This window comes from Solea solea, chromosome 8 (genome assembly GCF_958295425.1).
Source record: "Solea solea chromosome 8, fSolSol10.1, whole genome shotgun sequence".
NCBI lineage: Eukaryota > Metazoa > Chordata > Actinopteri > Pleuronectiformes > Soleidae > Solea > Solea solea.
The window spans coordinates 20718865-20740166 of NC_081141.1; the positions used below are offsets into that span (position 1 = coordinate 20718865).

At 39.8% G+C, this 21302-nt stretch overlaps 3 protein-coding genes across 6 annotated transcripts in view; 1 reads left to right on the plus strand and 2 right to left on the minus strand.

Moving 5' to 3' along the window:
- The first annotated feature begins 26 nt into the window (after positions 1–26).
- Positions 27–3858, plus strand: ccdc117 (coiled-coil domain containing 117). 3 transcript variants are annotated; one of them, XM_058636084.1, is made up of 6 exons: positions 27–293; positions 1232–1427; positions 1532–1582; positions 1657–1929; positions 2424–2570; positions 3023–3858. In XM_058636084.1, exons 2-6 carry the CDS (start codon positions 1279–1281, stop codon positions 3267–3269), a joined length of 867 nt encoding a protein of 288 aa, XP_058492067.1. In that variant the 5' UTR covers positions 27–293; positions 1232–1278; the 3' UTR covers positions 3270–3858. The 3 variants fall into 3 exon arrangements, with proteins under 3 accessions (XP_058492067.1, XP_058492066.1, XP_058492065.1); XM_058636083.1 differs by lacking the exon at positions 27–293 and adding an exon at positions 298–366 and having other exon boundaries at positions 1535–1582; XM_058636082.1 differs by lacking the exon at positions 27–293 and adding an exon at positions 304–366.
- Positions 3859–3971: 113 nt separating this feature from the next.
- On the minus strand, positions 3972–13995 carry si:ch211-102c2.8 (trichohyalin). The gene is made up of 25 exons (XM_058635897.1): positions 13919–13995; positions 13737–13837; positions 12984–13038; positions 12770–12889; positions 11913–12428; positions 11413–11505; positions 11223–11295; positions 11004–11100; positions 10810–10902; positions 10471–10583; positions 10092–10221; positions 9861–9983; positions 8927–9040; positions 8603–8833; positions 7837–7938; positions 7570–7752; positions 6779–6910; positions 6443–6675; positions 6207–6333; positions 6039–6122; positions 5504–5706; positions 5309–5335; positions 5042–5117; positions 4748–4957; positions 3972–4659 (listed from the first exon to the last, which is right to left on the minus strand). The coding sequence occupies exons 1-25, from the start codon at positions 13980–13982 to the stop codon at positions 4603–4605; spliced, it is 3357 nt and encodes a 1118-aa protein (XP_058491880.1). The 5' UTR covers positions 13983–13995; the 3' UTR covers positions 3972–4602.
- Positions 13996–15765: 1770 nt separating this feature from the next.
- osbp2b (oxysterol binding protein 2b) overlaps positions 15766–21302 on the minus strand; it is a 50671-nt gene continuing 45134 nt past the window's right edge. For both annotated transcript variants that reach the window (XM_058635295.1, XM_058635294.1), the window contains one exon: positions 15766–20727. In XM_058635295.1, coding sequence (XP_058491278.1) covers positions 20585–20727 — 143 coding nt within the window. In that variant the 3' untranslated portion in view covers positions 15766–20584. The remainder of the gene's footprint in view (positions 20728–21302) is intronic.

The window sequence follows — 21302 nt, forward strand, 5'->3', positions numbered from 1 at the left end:
AGCTATTTTTAATAAGCGGAAAGCACATGTACAATAACTTAACTTAGGTAGTTTTTTACTTCACTACTACACAACCCAGCGTTTTGACACAAGCACGAGTGAGTAGAAAGTCGTTTGTAGACTCGAACTACAATCCCCACAATTCACCTCTACGAACATATGCGCATCTGGCGTATTCTCGTATCTTCTAGCGCGACTCATATTTTGGAATAGCTCGTCAACGTCACCATGTAGCCTCTCAGTCCGTTCACGTCTTCAGCGCCGTCAGTCTGTGGGACATTTCTGCTTCACAGGTGGGATTATGATGTCGCTGTTCACCACATTTGAGTAAAAACAACTTTGGTGCCGTTCGTCAAATGAGAGGAGGTGAATGTTAGCTGAGCAGAGGAGAGCTAGCAAAAAACAACAACAACACAAGCACTAGAAAGGGGCAGGGCAGCTCCACGGGTCTGTCTGTGTACGCTCACTTCATGTCTGTGTGGTCAACTTATGCAAAATTATTTATCATAGGAATCAAGTTGTCATTGTTGTAGTGTTATACTAAAGTGCATAGCGTTATAGCTACATAACCAGCCAGCTAGCTCGTGTGAATATGTCATTTACACTAGGCGGCGTGAAGTTCATAGGTCATTTAATAATTGTCAGGTGTGACACCAGGTGTGTGTTTTTAGCTGCTGTATCACATCAATTTCAAGGTTTGACGTGTTGTGAGTTCACATATGCTTTTCTATGTACACTGGTTGTAACTAGTGGTAATTAAAGATAACGGTTGCCTTGTTTTATCAGCTTTTTTTGGGCTGTTCTGGCTATTTGGACCATTCTCTGTGAACGGTAGAGATGGTTGTGAGTGAAAACCTCACCAGAGCAGCTGTTACTGACATATTTAGACCAGCCTCCTTTGGCACCAGCAACCATGCTACATTTAAAGTCCCTTGTGTGGTTTTTCTTCTCCATTCTGTTGGACGAATTGACCATGTCTACACATACATGTATGAATGCAAGCAAGTGAATTGCTGATCGCTGAATTGAGTGTTGTATTTAGCTCTCAGTGTTCAAATCTGATTTAGTCTCCACTGTTTGAATCAAATCCTTTGTGTTAGAAAGAGTCTGTGGACTGTAGTTCCAGCCCTGGACACAACAACACTACACACTACAACACTGGACTGACAGGAAATACCGTCAGCAGCTTATCTGATTGGTATCAATATTGATCTCTCATTTCCATTCGTAGTTGTCTACCCGTGGTTCTCCTCAAATCATCTCACCAACTGGATCAATATGCATCACTCTGGTCCCTCAGTGAGCAGTGAGTTGGAGTTACTGCCAGCCATGTATTCCTTTTCCGGCCCCACAAGCCTTCCTCAATTTTTTGACCTCGGCTCTCCGAGCACACCTGGCCACCGGCGGAGACCAACAGCATCTAACAAGTAAGCAGATGATGAGTCCATGCATACATTTGTTAGCTATACAATGACAATTTTTAGGTAACTGACGTGTATTTTCTGTTATGGCACATCTATTTTCCCCACAGCAGCTGGGAGACACGCTGCCTCAGAAAGCACAGAAGGGGAGTTGATGATGAGTAAGTGTCAGAGCTGGCTTAGTTTAGTAATTTTCCAGAGTGTTAAATACTCACAATTGAGGGTGTTTTCACAGGGGATGCAGTGCCAAAAGGCGAAGGTTAATGGTGGAGGCTGAAGTAGACATTTCAGGGGACTCACACTGCAGCACTCACCCGGCCTGGGCTGCAGCCAGCAGCTGCCATTCCCTGTCTGTGCAGCATGTCAGCACTGCGCCGCCGCAGCCCTCCTCAGAGCCTCAGCCCCTGCCTTTGTCACATCCCTCCCCTTCTCTGTCCCGATCTGAGAACGAGAACTCCGGCATGGAGATCGAGGCGGCTCAGAGGAGACTTCAGGAGATTGAAGACAGGTATGTGATTTGCTGGATGTGTTAAAACCTCCAAAAACCCATTTCCAGTGAGAAAAGAAATATAAATATACGTTGTTTCTTTATGGCAATAAATGTGGCATCACAAGTCCCCATTATGTGTCAGTAACACATTACAGGCTTTGTGATATCATATCAAATAGGGCTGTAATCTTTTGTAATCTGTAATATTTTTAAAACCAGTGAGTGTCGAACATCAGTGTTTAATACAGAATTAATTCATTAATTAAATCTGGCTATTCTCCTTTGACCTGTGGCTTTAATGAGGCATCTTTCCTCCTTTTCTGACCATTCTGTATAAACCCTAGAGATACTGTGCCTGAATTTCAGTAGATCAGCCGTTTTCTCGCTGACACTCAGACTAGCCAATTTGGCACAAACAATAATACATACCACATACAACGTGACATCATCAAACACTGTACCCTCTCCCTCTGTACCTTTTTAAGTGAGTACTGTTGATTGATGTATGGCAGAATAACACTGGAGGATGACAACGACGAGGAGAATCTGGACGTTGAGCCCGCTCCGAGGCGACCAGTGCTGGTGATGTCTGACAGTCTGAAAGAGGGTCTGCAGCGGAGCATCAGCGACATCCTGCCCCACAAAGTGGCCCAGTCTGTGTAAGTTGTCGTTTTTATTTGAACATTTGAATATTGAGGTTCAGTTGATGTAGTGACGAGTGATAAGGGCATTGGTATTGCACCACAAAACTTTTGCAGTATTAATCACATATGTATAAGTTTTTCTTTATCACCTAATATAGAAAATGTTGCATCTTTTGATTTAAAACCTTGCTTCCAAAGGAGTTATTGTCATCAATGAGTCGGTAAGCTTTGACCAAGATCTAACAGTGGCTGTCTGGAGGTGTGCAGAAAAGCAGCTCATTCCACAAAGTAGAAGACGACGGGGCCTAATCCGTGTGTGAGAGTAATGGAATTCTTTAAGCGATTTAATCAAAGTGGCATTAAAAAAGTCTCTTATTTTAATCAATACCCAGCCCTACTTGTGCTCTCTTTGATGTATTTTGTATTTAATGTATTTTACCTTTCACCTGCCTCGTCCTCACACTTAGGAGCCATTCCTGCATGGAGTTGGTGTTGTGGAGGCCTCCCGACGACCACTTTGGTCCAAGGCTAAAGAGCTCGTTACAAAAACAGCGCAAACAACAGACAGTGTCGCGGCAGCAGCCCCCAACGCCGTGTCCATCTCCCGTTCCTCACAGTCCACTGAGCCCGTCCACTGAGCCCACAGACACGTCTTCTCTCCTGTACAGCTTCCCTGTGGCTCACGGCTCCGGAGAAGAGGACATGGAAATGTAACCGTGCGTAAAGAATTTACAAGTCATGCCAAAGGACACGAGTGTACTTACAGTGTAATGACACAAAAGACTATCAAGAACCCAGAACCACCTTACACTGGTGAGACATGTTGGCTTTATATCAATATTCTGCTTTTGACAGTTTGTGCAACACATGCAGTATTTTTGCTTTGCTGTTTTCTGACAATAATCCTATAACATGTGATATGTGACATAGAAAAGTAATGCTTACCTTTTGTTAAGCACTTTTATTTATTGAAATCTCAAAAGTAAGTCACGATTTCAAGAAATTGACAGTCACTGATTTCATAAAACGTACAAGATTGAATCCCCCCCTCCAAAATAAGCTAATTTGTACAGAATCTTGCCAAAGCCTGGCCAAAAGCACACTGATGTGTTGTGAATCTAATTTTGTACTTTGTCAAACATCAGTGTGCAGCACATGAGTATGTACAGTTTTTAAGTTCAGCTTAAAATGTTTTTTCTGTGTGCTGTGCTCACATTTGTGCTTACAACAGGACTTGCAGTTTTACTGTAGTGGTAGAAAGATGATTGTTCTGCAGTGTTTCTCAAGTCTGTGAAGCTTTAGGGGGAAAAAAAAAAAATTCCCGCAAAGGCACCTTTTTATGATTTGATTGTATTTTCATAAATGTAATCAGAATCGCAAACAGCCATTACGTTTACTACTTTATAATTGTTTATAAATAAACTCTTAAATGTCCAAATAAAAAGGTTGCGCATGACTTTTTTATTGAATAGAATTTAGCTTGACTTGCATAAACATTGTGTTAGCAGTGTATTATGAAGAGTAATGGTCCCATTATCAATCCCTGTGGAACACCATGTGACCTCTAAACTTGATAATTCATACAGTATTCTTTTAAAAACTATGACTGAAAACAAATACTGTATGTGTGCTGAAGTCATATTATAAGTCATTGCATTCTAATGTAATGACTAAATGACAATTTTATACTTGCCAGAAACAGAGAGATGTATTGTGCAGTCAAACAGCATGAAACCTTTATGATTATACGAGGGCTTCTGACAAAGAACCCTCAGCTTTATGAGGTTATTTGACATAACTCACATGAACTGTGAGTCTCACTCTAGTGAAATGTCAGCTGATCCCACATTTACAGTTCACTGTAACCTCACGTTGTAAAATATGACCAGAGGAATGTGGACTTCATGACTGGATCTTCCACTTGTGTCATTTGTCACCGTGACCTGCTGAAGCACATCCTGACAGTAAATGATTCATCTCTGAGAGTCTAAAAGTATAACTTGACATTCTTGTAAATTGTTCTCGTATAAGCAAGATTTCACTTCCTTCATTTGAGAAGGTCCTGGTTGATGACTTGGCTGACTGAATCTTGGCCTTGAGGGATCTGTGAAGTAGACGCCAGTATTAGCTGATGAAGCATCAACTGCAAAGACAAATAAAAGGTGCCCCCGCTATGAGAGAAAAGAACTCACTGTGGAAAGATAGGATCCTGACAAATCTACGGCCACTGTGTGTGGAGGAGATGGATTCCAGTGGTAAGCCTGGTTTTCAAGGCGGAGCTGCTTCACTCTGGTCTGGAGGAAACGCAGGAGCTTAAATGAGGCCACGTCTGAAGGACTGCGGGAGGCAGCAGAGTCCACAACAACATGGAGGGAGGGACAGAAAATGGAATTCTGAGTTTCCTGCAGGGAGAGAAACATCAGCAGAGAAGGAACATTAGAGGATATTTGATGTTAACGCTCACACGGGAAGAGTTGAACATTTACCTTTGCTTTAGGCGCCATCTCTTCGCCTCCTTCAGCCTTTTCAGATATCCTTTCCCTTCCTTGGATCTTTGTTTTTCTATAAAACAAATAATCCTTCAGTTGTAAGGTGCTTAGCCTTAAAAAAAAGGCATTGAATGAGATGGTTTGGGTATGGTTTAACATTTGTGGTTAATAATAATGATGATAGGTGAGATCATGCTAATGCGAGGACAGACGGCTGGTTAGTGAGTACGTCATCTATGTTTCACAGACACACAAACCAGTTACCTTCCCCTTAATAACTTTGTCTTGCACCTGTGGGAAGTTTAGAGCAAAACTCAACAGCAGGGCAACAGAAGGAACAACAATGCTTGAGTTTTATTGTGTAAAAGACATTATTATTATTACTGCTTGACATTTTGAAAGGTCAAACATTTCAATTTGGTTTTGAGGATTTCGGTTTTCACCTTTCGCCACGTTTACCTTTCCAGTTCAACAGTTAACTCCTCTTCAAACTTGCATGCCAGGCGAGCTGTTGTCTGCTCCTTCCACTCACTCATGCTCCTCTGAAGCTGCCTGAGCTCCAGGTCTTTGGCCTTCAGCTGCTTACGGAGAGATGCTGCTACTCCTCCTCCTCCTTCACTCACATGAGTCCTGGTCAGGCTGCTCAACTCCTCAATGTGCTCCTGCACAGAGCACGGACAAGACACTGTTTGTTTAAAAGTGTGTAACGTGATATTTTGTTAAACCTGTTTGGGTTTTTTTTTTTTCAGCTAAGAAGAATGAAGCCATTCTTCCATCAACTAACAAACAGTAATTCATGCATTCATTCCTTCAATAAATAACTTCCTGAAGCATCTCATGTTTGTCTGTGTGACTAATAACAGGACAGGTGAGGGAGAGAAATCTAGATAATCACTGCAGGGGGCGACAGAGGTTCTGCACTGGCGCCTGAAATCACTTTTAAAAACTCACCTTTTAACACCTGTTTTTATGATTATTTTTATTACGTTTATACCTGAATGAGTCGTTCCTTAAGAGAATCTCTGGCTTGATCGTTCTCCATCCTAAGCTGTTCCCTCTGCATGCCCAATTCTCGCTCCTGAAAAATAAACATTTTTTTTTTAATATGCTGTATTTACAAACACCATGTTCTATGCAGTTCTATATAAAGTCCAAACTAGACCTTGTGTTTCCTCAGCTGCTCAGTATTCAGTTGTTGTGAATGAAGCTCTTGGTGTAGATGTGTAATGACGTGCTCCAGCTGCTCTCTCAGTGCTCGTAGGCTTGTAAGAGCCTCAGCTTCTGTAGGACTGAACGGCACAATCATCAGCATCACAATCAGAAGCACCATGTTGAATACAAATACTCCACTTCTGCTCTGGCTTACATCTAAATCTGGTGTAGAAAAGGACATTATACCTGACAGGCAGTGGCACAGGACCCAGTTTGGCTCCACTCTGTTCCAGTAGGAGATGGAGATGCTGGCACTCTGCTCTCAGCTCCTGGGCCCAGAGCCTGTGCTGCTGCTCCAGCTCTGCTGTGATCCGGTTATAACTGCTCTCTCTGTCTTCAAGCATCACCCGGAGCCTTCCGGCCTCTTTCTCTGCCACACAAACAGCCTGCTCGAGGCGCACCTCCGTCCCCCGTCTCTCCTGTGACCACACACGCAACACACACCATGTCAGCTTCTCCACGACAGCATTTGTCTTTTTAAATGTGGCTAAAAATGAAAACTTTCTGTGCTTCTTCTTGCACCTGAGTCGTCTGTTTCTTCAACCGGAGCAGCTCCGCCTGGTGCTCCTCTTTCAGGGATTTGCAGATAACAGTCAGCAAAGACTCCTGCTCTCTCTGCTGGGCACAAGTGTCACGCTCCAACTCCTGCATTCTCTAATACACCAGTGGAAAATCACACAAAGACAGAATTAAAACGTGAATCATAAACAATCAACAAACACAAAAAAGTATAATAGAATAGGAGAGTGAGTCCCAGAGTATGGGCCACTGCCCCCCAGTGGGCTGTGACGGTACTGCAAGTGGGCCATGAGAGGTCATTAAATAAATGAATAAAAATTTTCAATTTTCAGTTTCCTAATTAAGTTATAAACTGCTGTAAAATTCTATTCTATTTCTATTCTATCTATAATTTGGTAATTTTAATGTAATTGTACTTTGTTGTGAAGCTAAGCCTTTCAAATATGACATGGAGTCCAGCTGTAATGTGCTGAACGATACACAAGTTCAGAAATAAAGTAAATTGGATTCATTACGTTCACATGAAAACAATAATATATATGGGAATTATTGATCCTTGTCTCATGTGTTGATCAGAGTCGTGATTTAAGGTTTGGGTTTGAACCTCAGAGGAATTTCAGATTTCAAAAGCAGCCCCGACACTCTTAAGTTTCAAAATCAGATAAATATAAAGTGTAAAAACACAAAAGCTAAATAGAAAAAGAATAAACAATACTATAAAAATGGAAGATGATTATAAAAAATATTAAAAATATTGAAAAGTATATACTCTGCATGTTTGTGAGTCAGCTCACCTTTTTAAGTTCCGAAACTTTGTGTTGCAGAGTGAGTGTTTTACTCTTCTCCTGCTGCAGCTCACTCTTCACTCTCTCCACACTCTTCCTGTTCTTCTCCTCCAGCCTCCCACAGTGAACCTGAACAGCTTCCACTCGTTCCGCCTCCCACCTCCTCCTCTCCTCCTCGACTGCTTTGTGCACCTGAAGGAGAACACACGCGGTGCAAATCATGCAATCGCATTCTAAAGCGATTAAGTATTTTAGGCACAGAGAATATGATAAGACCTTTTCAGAGTTGTCTTTGTGCAGCTCCTCTTCACGCTTCTCTGCCTGCTCCCTCTGCTGCTCCAGAGAGATCTGCAGCTTCTTAACTTCGTCTTCTTTGAGCTGCAAGAACCCAAGATCACACGTAAACGTAACTCTGGGGGAGTGCACAACAAAATAACCAAGAAATAAAGGTTTCAACAGACTCTAGTGGCATCTAAACTTCATATACTGTATAATCTAACATATACAATATGTGGATTCAATAATGCAATCCAATAAAATAAAGGTTCAATAAAATTATATTACACTTCAGTGACACAATGGAAATAGTGTGGTAATACTTTTGTAATAATGACGTAATATAATATAATGTTAGTGATACCATCTTATTTCTGGAGTAATAGCCTGGTCATCAACATTATATAATATGGAAATTACCTATTTTATTGGATTCCCAAACATTTTAATGTGAAGGCATTTCACCAGAAGTCTCAAACTCGTGGCCTGCAGGCCAAATGTGGCCCTTCAAATGATTTAATGTGGCCCGCCACTTAAATGTTTTTTTATATATATATTTATAGATTCATATTAAATGATAAATGTTTTTGTTGTGTGAATCCTATCATTATGTATCAAAACAAACACCTTTATTTTGAAATTATGTAAACTATTGTCACAAATGACAGTAGCCTTCAGTTATTGTCATTACTAAGCTTTTATCTGGATATAAATGACTTGTTATTACCACAGTACCACTTTCATATTAAACGCACTCAGCACTTGCCATAATTTGATAGGTGTGCTCTCGAGCCTCCCTCTGTGCAGTGCAGTGCTGGTTTTTCAGGTGTCGTAGCGCCCCCTTCAGTCCATCTCTTTCAGCTTGTAAGGCCCCGTGTTGTTCCTGAACAGTGAGCAGCTGCAGCTCCTTCTGTGCTAACATTTTCTCCAGAGTAACAGCCCTGAGCTGACATTGTCCACGTTCAGCCTGCAGCTCACCAACACGAGCCTCAAGAGCCTGAAATGACAACACGACATAAACGACACCAAATATTATTGTTTCACGTCACAATGGCTGCTGAGACACGGGAAAATTAGTTGAATGTTGAACCTGGATCTTCTCCTTCTTCTGCGTCTGTTTCTCCTGCAGACGAGCACAGCTGTGCCTCAGCGAGCTCTCTGACTCCGTGGCTCGCTGCAGTTCCTCGCGTGTTTGTTCTAAACTCTGCTCCAACATCACAAACAAACACATACTTGAGGACATTCTTCGAAATCACAGAAACATATGTCAAAAAACAAATACCTTCTGGCACTAAAGTGACACTGGGACAAATGTTTGTTTATAACAGTAATCTGAATGCAAGTCTATATTTAGTTAAGATCTTCTGAGAAACATACTATTCATTGGGATTTTAAGATGTTGTTGAGTACATAAGTGAATTTATCATGATTTCCTGCCTGTACAGCAACATAAAAAGCAGTCTGAGACTTAAAAGATAACAGCAAATCAAGAATAATTGACTTAGATATCTGTTTGTTTTTATTTTTGTGGTCTTTTTTGGTGTGAATATGGCTGTACTTACTTAAAAGTATATAAAAAAAACATTTTTATAGAGCATCTTTTAAAAACAGAGTTTACAAAGTACTTTCACAGACCAGATTAAAGAACAAGATGACAGACAGAAATAAAAGTATGATAATAATGGTAATAAAAAACATAAATCAAGCAATTAAAAAGGTTGTATAGGTGTTAGATAATAACTGTCAAGGTAGTAAACATAGGCATAAATAAATGAATAAAAGACAAAGTCACAAGAACGCCAGAATGGCCAGTGTCCTTGACCCTGGAGCAGTCAGGAGGGTTTTAAAAGTGATCAGTAAAATTTTAAAATCCATTCTAAAAAGAACAGGAAGCCAGTGAGGAGCAGCCAGGACTGGACTGTTTTACGGATTGGATTTAAATGACCTGACAATGTGTCGCAGGTCACTCACAGTTGCGCAGTTGTCATGGTGACACTGATTATAAACAGGTCTCAGCTCTGTACCTCTTGCATGGATTCCAGCTTCTCTCTGGCTCGCCGTTGTTCAGCAAACAGTGCAGTTTTTGAATGATCCAGCTGTCGTTCCAGCTCCTCTCTCTCCAGCACCGACATGACGATGACACTGTTCTGTTTACGGTGGAACAACAAACCAGCAAAAATAATAAACCTGACAAGCCTGACTTCCATTTATTCAGTATTAAAGTGCAGCGTGTGCTTGAGTCAGGTTTTTATTACCTCCTTCTCCTTGAAGGGTCCATCCCGTAGACTCTTTTTACGTTGACCCAGAGTTGCAAGTTCCTCTTCCATGTCTCTGATGTCAATGAGAAAAGACTCTCTTTGCATCTGCAACTCTTCCACATGGCAACTGCAACACATTAATGCTCGTATTTCTCTTACAAAAAACTTGCTGATCCCTGGTGTAGAGTATGATGGCTTTAAAATAGTGCATTTTCACATTTTAAAGCAGAATCTATCCACGCAAACAAAGAAGAATGACATCCTTTCTGGTCAGCGAAGGCCACCGTAGTTCCCTAACAAGTCCTTAAAGACTGGCACTGCGTCAACATGATATGTTGACGCAGTGCGATATGTTTTTTATTAGAGGTAATGTTACCTGATAGAGTCACACTCTGACCTCCTCTCCTCCAGAAACAACTCCATGTTCTGCTTCTCTGTCTCCATCTGATTCATCTCTGCAGACAGTCGCTCCAGTTCCTGCAGGGCATGCTGGGATATCAACCATAAACCGTAAGTATGGTTCTTTTTGTGACACTGCAGTTGCATTCCATTAGTGAACAACTTAAAAAACTGAGTTTTCTGATTTTTCAGCTTCTTAAATGTGAATGTTTTCTGGTTTCATTCGAGAACATCATCATCATCAACATTTTTCAACATTTTCTGACATTCTACAGATCAAACAAGTATAAAATAATGGGCACATAGTTGCAGTTACCTTTCTTCTCTGTCGCAGTTCAGAGAGACAGAGCTCGACGTCTCTGAACTGAGTCATCTTCATCCTTAAAGTCTCCTCCTCTCTCTCACATTTCTAAACCACACACACACACACACACAAATGTGTTAAAGATGCTCATCAACAGCAACTCATATTGAAGTTTTTTTTTTTAAATAAATAACATATTTTCATACTTGTCTGAGATGATTAAGCCTCTCTTTCATTTTCATCCACTGCATTGTCTCCGACGTCCTCTCATCTGTGTCCTCGTCTCCTACAGAACACACAAGTCTGCCAGATGCAGGAATGCACAGTGTGGTGGAACAAAAAGAGGAAAAGTGGGCTCAGAAAATAAAATATTATTCTTGAACATGAAAAGACAGCATAGACATCAAACATGCTATTTATTTTACCTATAAGTTTGTCTCTTTTTATGCAGAGCTTTTCGACTTCTTTTTTGTTCTTCTCCAAACGTGGAGCTGTGGACTTTGCAAAGAAAGACAGAAATAAAAGGGGATTCTTTTGAACATATATATATATATACATATATATATATATATATATATATATATATATGTTCTTATGTCAGAAATTCAGCCTCACCTGATGTCGACTGAGGTTCACTTTCTTCTTGTGTGTGAGTGTCAGTGGAGGAATCATCTGAACCAGTGATAGACTGGATGAGAGGGCGCCATCCTGGAGAAACAGTATTTCAAGCATTATGTGTGTATATATATATATATATATATATATATATATATATATATATATTTGTTCTCGTGCTGTACACAGGAAGTGATGATTGTTTTGACGTGGGATTGTTTTGTCCACAAACCAAAAATGATTCAGTTTTACTGATTTCTTTATTAAATAGAGCAAAGACAACAGAAATATTCACTTTATGAAGCTGAAAAATCAGAAAACTTGTTTTAACTGATTCATATTTGACGATTAATTTTGGAGTGGATTAATAATTGATGAATCGTTGCAGCCCTAACCATCCTGGCCTACAATCACCAAAAGTCACGTACTGCAGCTTGAACTAACAACTACATTCAGAACGAGTTTGTCAGTTTCCCAGTGAAATAAAGTCTTGTACTCACTTCTGCCATCACGTCCATTCGGTGTCTTCTCATTTATATTTGCTACATTTCCTCTGAAGTTGTGTGGAGGACAATCGTCCAGCTCCTGTCTTCTCTGACTCGTCTTCTTTGACAGAGAATAGTGGACACTCGCTGTCTCTTTAGTGCTTTTCCCAGGTGTTGATGATCCGTCAACAACACAAACACTTTGTCCTTTTTGTTCACTCTGGCGTGTGTCCCTGTCTGAAATCTCTGTCCTCTCAGTGTCCTCCTCTTTGTCCCGCTGCGGGACAATACTGCGCGGCAAAGCCACTTCCACCATCTCTTCTCTGAAGCGCCGGACAAAGTCCTCTGTGCAGATACTGTCTGTCGGAGGCCGTGTCTCTGTGAGTGTATTCTCCTTACAGGCGTCTCCAAGAAGCCCCTGCAGTCTCCACATGACCTCCTCTCTGTGAGACTCCACGTCCTCTCTGATTCTTGTCCTTACGTCTGACATGTCTTCAGTCTCTTCCTGAGACTCAGGACTGCGCCGACAGTCTGCAGAGGGAACAAATGTGCTGTTCTGGGACTTCTGCACAATTATTGCTACTCCTGATGTTTAAAGCGACATCCAATTAATTATAACACATAAAAAGATAAAAAAAATTATTATTATTATATTATATTTTGTAAGGACTTGTATATTATTCTTGTGGCAATTTACCAAGGGAACTTATGACAACACCTTCTTATTGCCTTTTTTCCTCTTTTTTAAATTATAATTATTTTCAATTATTATTATTTTTTTCATTTTTGAATGCTCCATCTACTCAAAATGCAATTCACTTTTTTTAAAGAAAGAATTTGGCTCAAAAACTGCGACAGTAGTGAAATGTTACCTAATCTTTGCTCCGTCACCGGAGAGTGTATCAAATCCAGACAAGACATGGGTGCGTCGTTTGTTTGCATCGTGCTTCCAAGGCCCGTGTCTTTGCTTGGAGACTGACTCCACTGAAGAGCTAGAAAGAAAAAAAAAACACAAACTTATTAGAAAAATTTTTATCTAATTTTTCAAATAAAGTTGTTAAAGTGGTTTGTTCTGACATAAATTACCAGCATCTCTACAGACAGGCTTCTTGAAAATGTCCTGATGTTTCTGGGTCTGGACCTGCATTAAACACATTAATAAATGAGCCATATTCATCCAAGTCAAAGGTTTTTTAAAAGCTTCAGTGATTATTGTTGTTGTTATTGTTCTCATTTGAGAACAGGCTCTGTCAGGCAGTACTATCAGAACTGACTGAGGGAGTGTTTGTGTGTGCTGCGCATGCACAGGTGAAGACCAGAATCCCCTAAATGCTAAAACAAAAACATCTTTTTGAGCTTCTAAAATTTTATTACGCAGACACTCCAGTGTGTTTGTAGTCGTTTCGCTTTGCCAGCGCAATGTTGCTGTTGCCGCTCTCTGTCTGGACATGAAATAGATCACTTCCTGTGTGCAGCATGGGGAATGTCACCAGATGACACGACATTTAAACACAGCGAGAGTCGTGTGGAGCTGACAGAGCTTAATCAGCAGGATGTGAAATGAGTATTTGATAATGTAACAGACATTTGTTTGTGTGTAAGAGTAACGTACTACACTTTAAATGAATAATCCTTGCAGATTATTGATTGTCTTTGTCTTTTGTGTCATAATTTGCAGCTTTTGGTGCACACACGTCCAAGTTATGTGTGGTAATCTTTAGTGGCACATGGATTAATGTAAAAAAAAGTTGAAGTGAAGTGCTTGATATCCAGCAGCACCGGTGAATGAATGAATGAATGAATGAATGAAGGGCAAACACACAGTGAATTATCACAGACCTGTAGTTGACCGAGCTGAGCATCGATGGCGTCCAGGAGGAGGTCACAGTGGTCCGGTCTGAGAGGCTCGGGGTCAAAGTCGCTCCTGCTGACATTTAAATCTGTGAGGTCAAAATATAAATGTTAATAAAAAAGAGCAGATGTGTGATATTTAAATATGTGTTACAGATAAAACCTCCGACCAGTGTAAAGAAGCTCTTCAGTGTCCTCTGCGTCTGCTCCACCATGGCTTCTGCTTGAGTCCATGTCCCACTGCTGAGGACAAATGTGCAGACAGACACATCAGTGTCTCACAGTGTGGACGGCTGACTGGGCAGCTGTGGGTGAGTGGGGGGTTTATGTTGCTCAGTTGTCCAGGAAACCAAGACAATTTAGCTTGTTAGCTGGACAAACTGACTTCTTTTCACCGAGGAGGCTATAAATTCCTGAGCCGTTTGGTCTCTTTCACCAAGAAGAAGTTTGGTCTCCAAGATGAAAATCATGTCCAGGAGCTGAGGAAGTTCAATCCACTGTGTGTGTGCTTCATGGTAGTTATTACATCCTGGAAACTTTGACTCTCATTTTAAAACTCTAAGGACAGCAAAGACTCAACAAAAAAGCACAACAATAACACAATCACTCTATGTCAAACTAAACTCTTTATTCCATGTATCTGGGATACAAATGAAAACAAAACCACGTGACATTCTATTTTCTATTTTCCCCAGGACTTACTGTGAGGGAACAGTCTGTTGTTGCTGCTGTTCTTGACCCTTCCTTCGGAGCTGATGTGCGGCTGCTGAGCCTTGACTGACAGTCGCGTCACCACCACCGGTTGTCGTGGTAACGGTCAAACAGCTCGCGACGCCGGGTAGATGCGCATAGTTAAGCAAGTTTAGCTCCAAAGGCCAGCGCCCAACAACACTGCCCGCATTAAGGGGATAGTACAGGTTTTCCACGTTTACACCTGGAGCTATCAGGGCTGTGTGCGCCCCCTGCAGGCCACCTGCACACAGAACTCTCTCACTCGCTTCTTCGTTTTACTGTTAGAAAGCCTTTTCTGACTTAAAACTGAAGTTTGTTTACTGCTGCACCGAAGTCCATTAAAAAAGTAAGCATGTTTAGTTCTTAAGGAAACAGGAGCTACAGGTGCTGCTGGTCTACTGCTGTCTAATTTATTATGTCTTTGCCTCTACGGTAAATCCAAATGAAGGATTTCAAACCTCAAATTCACTATATAACCAATTTTAACTTGGTGATGGAGGAAGCAGTGGATCAACAAATACTGTGTGACAAATCCATGATTTTTGTCTATGGACTTTGGTGTGAGGAGTGAGTGGAAACTTTAGTTTCCAGTCATTAAAAGCTGTCTAAAAGGTTATAGGTTTAGATTATAGACTAAAAACACAGTGTAGATTTATTCAGGTCAGCCTCTAGTTCAGTGGCTAAAATTGTTTTTTTTTTCCTAGTGAGAACGAGCATGTCTGTATTTTATTACTTTATTGTAATGATAAACCTGTTTTTTCAAATAAAGCAAATATAAATAATACTTGAAGTACTATGAAATTCAAAGAAAAAACATACATAATATAACACACATACAACTTATGCTTCTGTAAATGGAATGATAGGTGGGGCTTACCTTACTCCTACTGGTGCTCCTTCAAGTTTATTATTGTTTCTATTTATTTAACTGGGAAATAACTCATTGAGATTGAAAATGTATTTTTCAAGTGTGTCCTGGCCAAGACAGACAGCAACACATGCATACGATAAAAACATAAAATAATCAAATAAGCAAAAAGCAACAAGATAATTTGTCCAATTTATCTATATATGAGATTGACGATTCAAGATGAAGTGTTCCAGCAGGGGACATGAAAATGCTTTTGTTTCATCTATTGTGTCTTCCCACTAACAGTTCACTGTTCTTTTATAAATGCTTTTCGCAAATGAAAGTGAGAGACACTTCAAAAAAAAATCTTACATTTCCCAATTAAATGCACTCCATCCTTTGACCACCACTGACAGGAAATAAAGCAGACAGACATACAGTGTCAACAATAACTTTATTATCTTCTTTCCATTATTGTGTCTTTGTTGTTTAAAGACAATGTTACAAGTATAAATTAAGGGAGAAAATACACCATTTAAAAAAAAAAAGAAGAAGCAAAACCTCAGTTGAATCTGCAGTTTCACAATACGTGTATTTGGGGAGTAAGTGTAAATCAAGGCAGGTCAATGACCTTTGGCCTCCTGTACCAGGCTGCTGTTGTGATGTGTTGTCATAATTTTAATCCTCACACAGTTTCTTAACCCTCTCACAACTACAAAGCTGTGAATTGCAGTGAGTGAAGAAGCAAGGTTCAGTTTAGACAAGGCAAGAAATATCGCTTCATTAATTCACCTCTGCCTTGAAACTGAGGACATGTGAGCCACACTGGCACACAAGTCAAGCTCATTATGCATACAAAGAGTATGAAAACACTAAAATAAGAATAATGGCACCCATGAGAAGACAGAAAATAAAAGTTAAAATCAAAGCTGAGAAAAATCACACCACAGTGAGTTAAGGGAGAGAGAAACAATGTTTACATTAAATCCCTCTGAAACAAAGGCGGCAGGTTTTTTTTAAATTTATTTTTTATTTTAAATCTACAGTGAACTCTCCATTTACACTTTGGTTGTTTTTTCCTCGACAACAGTTCGAAGCAACGACAGCCATTAACTAACAAATCTACACCTCACTGCGTTATTGCTACAGCTGTCCGATACTTGTGCAGACGAGTCACCATCCGGTACTGAGGTCAAGTTATCTGAAAATATACTGACTACCACATACGATGAGCTCTTCAATATCATTCAAAATATAATATGTAATTTCTCAAGTATAAAATCATCTCAAACACAATATATTAAAGTAATCTCTGGTGAAGTTTGAATATTGATAAAGGAAATCACAAACTTCTGTGAAACTTTCCACGTGTTCAGTTCATGTTCTGCTGAGACTGTGCAATGATGATGATGATAGAAAATAAACTGCACGATGATCGCAAAAATAAAACGTATTGCTGCAGTTGTGTCCAACCTTAAATGTGACACTCTTGATATGCAACCTCAGCAGCAGTGCAAATTAAAGCCAATATGATAAACAGGAAGATAATAAGTTGAAAAGATTAAAGAAAAAGAAATTGTTTGACAATTTGAGAAATATGGTCATTTTTGTTTTGTTGTTAAAAGGTAAATACCATGAAGACCATTCTCTTAACTATTTAACAAACAGGTTAAAGACTGCAGCTAGTTAGCTTAGCTTAGCAAGAGGAAATAAGAGGAAACGCGTGTCTGTTTTTGTCCAAAAGTTCAAAAATAAGGTCTAGCTTAATGCAGTTCCAACTTAGTGACAGATTAAATATCTTTTTTTGTGTGTAAAACACAAGTTTAAAATGACAAAGAGCCTGGCTCGCTGTTAGCCCTGCTTCCACTCTTTAAGCTAAGCTATGCTAACAAGTTACAGGCTGTAGCCTGTAAAAAAAAAGAAAAGCTAAATTATTCATTTTTAACAAGTTGACATCAAATCAAAAAACACATCAAAACTGTTCATGTGCATGGGTAAAAGAGGCAAAAATACATTATTCATTATCAAATCATTAACAGTGATGAACATTAAGAGAGCTCATATTAAGATAATGAAAATCTGCTTCACTTCATGAGTACATAATATTTATTCTTTATGGATTCATTTATACATGTTCACATCATTATGGTCTGCACATCAGAGGAGATGATGGATTATCGACACTGATGTGCTTGTATCAGGGACTCTATAAAATCATTTTCAGTGGGTTAGGACAGTTTATGGAAATATAAAAGTTTAATCTGCAGATTTAAAATTCAATCTTTGCAGATTAACTTCCATCGTCACAGAAATTATCAGGTTTAAAAAAAAAAAAATCAAAATTGGGACTCATTCAGTTTCAGACTTAAACTATGCTGTACAGGTAAATTAACACTCAGATTAGTGGAGTTATTCTTAAATTTACAATATCATTCTTTTATCACAAACTATTCACAGAAATAGACAAACAATAGTTACAATTGCTCCAGCCGGAAATTCTACATTCCTAACAATAATTACAAAAAATACTAACTAGTTTTTCAAAACTCTAGTTGTCAACAAAGACATGTAGTGCACAGGTGGGAGGGCTGTTTCCCTTCTTCAGTCGATTTAAGGCAAAAGACTGAGGGTACCCTAGTGAGCTGATCCCAGATCAGCGTGTCCATAAACACTGAAGGAAAAGGCTGCACATGTAAGCTGTGGTGAGCCTGGAGCAGCAGCTGAGGGAATCCTCTGTTACTAAAGCTGACCGCACATAGGTGTGGCACAGGAACCAGCCCTGACCTCCTGTACCATCAGCTTAAGCCACTCTGGACTCCGGAGAAGCCACTCCACTTTCAATTAGAGATGTTTTTACTGGAAACTACAAATTAGGAGACTGAGAGGAGGCTGTGGAAGTCAGTGCAATGCACACAGCATGTACTCAGTGGCAACTACTCACTATCTTTGTCATTTGACGCAAGGGCTGGGTATCAAACTTCAATGCTTTTGTGGTATGGGCTGGGTGGCTAACGTCCTCTGTATCATCTAATATAGAAAGTAGGTTGTCGATTATAATTATTTCATCAGTGTTAGTGAGCCAGCAAGTACACAACATGCTATTTGACTGAGAAGGAAGGTCTCTGGTTCAATCCGGGGACGGGCCAAGGGCTGGGATGCCCGTGAACAAGGCACTCAATCCGTCATTGCTCCCCCGGTGTGTAATAAGGATGGGTTAAATACAGAGGACAAGTTCACTATCACTAATTGCTATGTGTTCTAATTGTAATTGGCTGTCTTGAGGCCCACAGTAAGTTACAACCAGAGATGGAGCTCATTCCGCAAAGGAGAAGAGGAAGCGTGTGTGTGTGCATCTGTCTATGTTGTGTTTTGAGAGGTCAATTCGAGTCATTCAAAATGTTGCTAAGTGTTTAAAAATTAGGTTTTAATTCACGTAAAATTCTCTGCTCTGACACGGTGGTGGGGGTGTGGCCACTGTGGCAGTCAATCACACACTATTCTGGTCAAGTGGGGACCAGAGTCTGTGACATTTTCACCATTTCCGTGGTGGTTTAATGACATATTGCACATAAACAGAGCTTAGAGCTAGTTTAGCTGCAGTCCTCCACCCTCTCTCTCTTTATCAGCATTGGATTATGGTTATGTGTCATTTTGTTTGTTAGAAGTGATTTAATAAAACTGATATTGAGTAAAAGCCTAGATATCAATACCATATTGAAACATTTGGATCAATGCCCAGCCCTGTTTAGCACAGACTTAATACTTTCCAACATGACTGAGGGTGATGTCACTCAGCAAAGGTGTTGCCATGAGAGAGCACCAGAGGACGAGGTTAAGTACACACACGTCAACACAAACATATGCACTAATCTAAGGTCAGTCACAGTGAAACAAGCAGATCCAGGTCTTTGTTGGAGATTCCTTCACCATGATATGAATGTTTTGAAGTTTCGTGTTGCAACTGCACTAACGTGTTACTATTAACGGACTTGGTGTTGTGTGTTGGAAGATGTCTGAACGACTGAAAGTCACTGACGCATTTTCATATTCGAACGTATGAAACGGATCAGCAGCTACTGTTGTATATTATCACGACATGGACTTACTGTAGGTCTAATCCACTAGTGAACTGACTACAACTAGATACAACACATTTGTGCACTGCTGCATATCGCAGACTGGTGTGTATTATAGAAACAGATTGTTTCAATAGATTTGCTGTTGATTATGGAAAACCAGACTGTCGAAAATCAAACAAATAAATAATATAACATTAGATACATTGTGAAATAATCACGTATATTTAAAAGTAGCGTATTTAAAAAATTCTAAATATTCACTGCAGACTGTGTTAATTTTGTCTCGCAGTTTTTATTTCAACTTATTTCTTTCAAAATCACTTTTTATAGTTCTGTTCAGATTGATGCGACAGTTGATCACATCAAGAAAAACATTCATTGTTAAGTAATGAAGCTGAACTCCAATAAACTATATTATATTATAAAAATAACATTTCATAAATGAGTTTGGTTTTAAAAAGAGCATCTGATTATTTTCACAAGTTTACAGATATACATTTATATAACTGTAGTTATTATTGATGTTACATTGTGTTTAATTTTTAACATTTTGGGTTTCCATAATTTCTTATTTAACAGACAAAAAATGTTCATACTCCATATCCAGGTGTTAACCTCCTTCTTAAAGTCACCATTAGGGTTTAAATGTGCATTTCCTGTGAAGAGAAAGAGAAAATTTAAATTTAAAATGTATAAAGAAGGCCTAGCATAATATTAAAAAAAATTATGAGTTTTATCTAATCACCAAAAATACTGTTGTGTTTCTATGATTTTGTATCTGTTAGGAGTCTACACACTTGTGAGCTGCTGTGATATGGGCTTCTATCCAATTGGTAAAACTCTGTCATCATCGTGTGATCACAGAAAAGTGCATTGTGGGTAGGATTTACAGAGCACCTGGTGTTTCGGGAGTGCACGGGTGCCTTTGTCGTGTGAGGTCACATTCACACTTTGCCTCACTGCTGTTTCAGTACAGTGTCAAAGAGGACGATTCAGAGGACGCCTCTCTTTGTCCCCATAGTCAAAACAGAGTGAGGGGTTTTACATTTGGAGGTACAGTGTAATCCGAGAGTGTGTGAAATGTTCACTTGCTCACAAAGGTCCATATGGTGCTCATAAGCCTGAGCAGTTCCCTGTCTGATGAGGTTGGGGGAGATCTGGAGTCAGTCCCTGGCTTAGAAGATGTCAGGACACATGTTCCAGTCCTGTCTCTCCTTCGCCTCCCAGTAACCTCCCTTATACACAAAGGTGGTCTCTCCGGTGAGGGAGTTCCTCCTCTGGTGAAACCACAGCGGCTGGTAGCCTTCGTATTCTTTCCCTGTGTGGACAAAAGCTCAGGTGTTACTCTGCCATCGTCACTTTGATCACGCTCGAGGGGAGAAGCCACATTTGCAGGGAATTTATGAGCAACTGATTCACCGCCATAAAACACACACACACACACACACACACATACATATAGTATGTACGTAAAGGAGAAACAATCACTCACTAACCACTGTATTTAGAAAATAGAAAACATACATTTATAAACATCAATAAAGGAAATCATGTAAATGAGATTGCAGCTTTGCAGAGTTGCAGTTAGATGCCTTCATAACTATCTTTATATGAGCACATTGTACATTTGATTTTAATTAGGGCTGATTTTTTTTTTTATCTAAATCATCTTTGGTTATATTTTATCGGTTTCGTGGTAGTTCAGGAGGGGGATTTCAAGCTAAAGTCACTGGAGATTATAAACATAAAACACTGGGACAGTTATAATATCTATGTGGAGGAGTACGTGCATGAACACCATGTAACTCTGAGTATAAGTGCAGCCTCTTATTTATGTATGTCAGGTAATGCAAATGCAAATCAAATTGTAGACCCACTATTTGTCAGGAAAAA

Coding starts and splice junctions, on each gene's coding strand:
- ccdc117 (XM_058636082.1), top strand. Junction 1,428..1,531: donor AGACCAACAGCATCTAACAA/GTAAGCAGATGA, acceptor TTTTCCCCACAG/CAGCTGGGAGACACGCTGCC. Junction 1,583..1,656: donor AGAAGGGGAGTTGATGATGA/GTAAGTGTCAGA, acceptor GTGTTTTCACAG/GGGATGCAGTGCCAAAAGGC.
- si:ch211-102c2.8 (XM_058635897.1), bottom strand. CDS start 13,982: ATGGACTCAAGCAGAAGCCATGGTGGAGCAGACGCAGAGGACACTGAA. Junction 13,838..13,918: donor TGAAGAGCTTCTTTACACTG/GTCGGAGGTTTT, acceptor TTGACCTCACAG/ATTTAAATGTCAGCAGGAGC. Junction 8,834..8,926: donor AGAAGAAGGAGAAGATCCAG/GTTCAACATTCA, acceptor TTGTCATTTCAG/GCTCTTGAGGCTCGTGTTGG.